This window comes from Babylonia areolata, chromosome 30, assembly GCF_041734735.1.
Source record: "Babylonia areolata isolate BAREFJ2019XMU chromosome 30, ASM4173473v1, whole genome shotgun sequence".
Taxonomy (NCBI): Eukaryota; Metazoa; Mollusca; class Gastropoda; order Neogastropoda; family Buccinidae; genus Babylonia; species Babylonia areolata.
The window spans coordinates 14,044,961-14,047,718 of NC_134905.1; the positions used below are offsets into that span (position 1 = coordinate 14,044,961).

The following is a 2,758-nucleotide window of genomic DNA, read 5'->3' on the forward strand; positions in this document are numbered from 1 at the left end:
GCACACACACACACACACACACACACACACACACACACACACACACACACACACACACTAACCACCACTACTAACCTTGGAACTCCTTCCTGGCAGCGCTGACGTTGGTAACGATGTTGGCGATGTGGCCCAGAAAGGTGGCGAACAGCACCAGGGCGAACACCAGCTCGAAGATGACGAACAGGTACTCCCCGACAGTCCTCGGCGTGGGGGGCGTGCCGATGGTCGTCAGAGTGATCAGGCTGCAGTGGAGCGCGTGCAGGTAGTGCAGAGCCACGCTGTTGTCCTGCTCCTTAGGGAAGCGCCAGGCCCCGTCGGACCTGTTCCGGGCGACGATGTAGTAGAGACAGGCGTTCCAGTGGAAGAGCGCGAAGAGGTAGTGCATCAGCGTGGTGGAGCGGATGACGTTGGGGTAGTTGGTGTGGCGCTCCGTGCGGTCTAGGAAAGCCCAGTAGCGGTAGACCTTCACCAGGCGGAACCCCCTCAGGATGGAGCAGAAGCCGATGGACAGGTACAGGAAGTCGAGCGGGAGGAGGCACAGACAGTCGATGTAGAAGGTGGTGGTGTTGGTGTAGTGTATCCTCAGCTTGGCCGGGTCCGTCTGTAACACCCCGTCCTCCAGGTAGCCTGTCCGGAAGTGGAAGGCGATGTCCAGCACGTACAGCAGGTCCGCCGTGTAGTCCAGCGTGAACCACACAGCGATGTTGCTGGGGCTGATCTCCTGGAAGGCGAACCTGTAGATGATGACCCAGAAGTTGTACAGGAAAGCCACGCTGACCACAGAAGACCACCAGTAGCACAGACGGCCCGACGGGTCGAACACGAAGGTCCAGTTGCACCCGTCGTGGTCCGAGCTCACGGAGGTGGCGGTCTCGATCCTCGCGTGGTGGTGGTGGTGAACGTGGTGGTGGTCCCCCCCGCCGCGGAGGCTCTTCCGCTTGCCGAACTTCTCCTCGATCTCCTTCCGGCGCTGGCGGCGCGTGACGCGGCTGGTGATGACGTTGACGTTGGCCTCGCTCAGGCGCGGCTTCTTCAGAAGCGAGCCCTGGGCTAGGGAGAAGCGCTTCCGGTTCTTGACGCGGTCCAGCTTGGTGCTGACGATCTCCAGCAGGCTCTGCCTGGACGAGGACCGGTCCACCCCTTGTAGCTCCACGCCCTTGTTGGAGTAGATGGGCGAGGAGAGGGAGATCTTGTCCGTGGAGCTCAGCCGCTCCCCGATCAGCCTGGTCCGCTCCAGATTGTGCGACGAGAAGAGGTCCAGCCCTGGCGGATGTCGCGGGCCGTTGGCGGTCGGGGTCTGCTGGGTGCTGGAGGAGGGGCCTGGGAGGGGGACGGGGCTGCCCCTGTGGCCCCCCCTCGAGTTAGTCGTGTCTCCTCCTCCTCCTCCACCAACACCACCAGCAGACAGGGGAAAGTAACTCTCCCCCCTTCCAACCACTCCCGTGGGGTCCTGTCTTGTGGGGTGGTGGTGGGGGTGGTGGGGGAGGTGGGGGCAGTGGGTCATCTCCAGATCCTCGCTGCTCATGGGGAGTGCCGTGGACGTTGCTGTCCTCCCTCCTCCTCCACCTCCCTGTTGCCAGCCGACCAGACCCCCCGCCCTCCCCCCGCCACCACCAACACCACCCCCTACCACACCTTCTTCCTCTCCCTCCCGCCGCTCACCCTTTTCCCACCTTTCCTCATCCTCTTCTTCCTCTTTCTCCACGACCTCGTCATCGTCTAAGCTCTCCGACGCAGTCCTTAACCGGAAGCGACCAATAGTAACACCCCCGGTATGGGCGTTCCTCGTTCTCGCATTCCCGCTCGTCGGGCGGCGCGGGCTGTTGGCATGACGACGCAGGATGGAGATCTTCTCCTCCGCTTCCTGCCCCCTCTCCCCCTCCCCCTCCTCCTCGTCGTCGTCGTCCTCAGTGTTCTTCTCCTCTTCCTCCTCCTCCTGGTCTTTCTCCTGCTCACTCTTGGCGCAAGGCGTGTAGCGCACGCTGACGCCGTAATCGTTGGATCTGCCTCGCGTCACGGCTCCGGACATTCTTCATTCATTCATTCAATCATTCGGGGACTGTGGTGATGGTGGGGTCGGCGTTCGCGCCGGTCTTTGGGGAGGTGAGGGTGGTGGTGGTGTAGATGGTGGTGGAGGTGGTGGTGGAGGCGGACGTTGTTGAGGTGGTGGTGGTGGTGGTGGTTGTGGTGGTGGTCTCCTTCCCCGACTTTCTCCCCAACGATAGCTGACATCGCCCGCGGAAGGAAAACGTGGGGGTATGATGTGAGGTGGGTGTGGGTGTGGGTGTGGGTGCAGAGGGGTGGGGATGCGGGGGGAGGTTGGGGTGGGGGGGGGGAAGAGAGAGCGAGGTTTGGATCTATGAAGGGCACCACACACACACTATTCCCGGATCTTGTTTTTTTGGTTGTTAAGTCTGTATACTTTCTGTGTAATTTGATGGGGTTTTTTTGGTTTTGTTTTGTTTTTGTTTTTTGGGGGGTTATTGGGGTTTGTTTTGTTGTTTTTTTGGGGGGAGGGGGGTGGGGGGGTTGGTTTTTTTTTGTTGTTGTTTTTGTTTTTTGTTTTGTATGTGTTTTTCTGAAGTAAATGACCACTAAGATCACTCTTTACGAATACATTGTTATTTGAGTTTTGTTTCTTAATCAAATGATCGATAAGACGATTGTTCAAAATGTTCGTGGTTCAGCCTTATGCTTTTGATAATCCTGTGCTTTATAACCATCCTGATAATTACCAGTTTTTTTCATACATGCATTC

At 58.6% G+C, this 2,758-nt stretch overlaps 1 protein-coding gene across 1 annotated transcript in view; it reads right to left on the reverse strand.

The window, feature by feature from the left end:
* LOC143275254 (uncharacterized) overlaps positions 1–2,228 on the reverse strand; it is a 261,497-nt gene extending 259,269 nt beyond the window's left edge. The window contains exons 1-2 of the mRNA XM_076579229.1: positions 1,928–2,228; positions 76–1,621 (exon numbers count right to left, since the gene is read on the reverse strand). Coding sequence (XP_076435344.1) covers positions 76–1,621; positions 1,928–2,029 — 1,648 coding nt within the window. The 5' untranslated portion in view covers positions 2,030–2,228. The remainder of the gene's footprint in view (positions 1–75; positions 1,622–1,927) is intronic.
* Between the last annotated feature and the right edge of the window lie 530 nt (positions 2,229–2,758).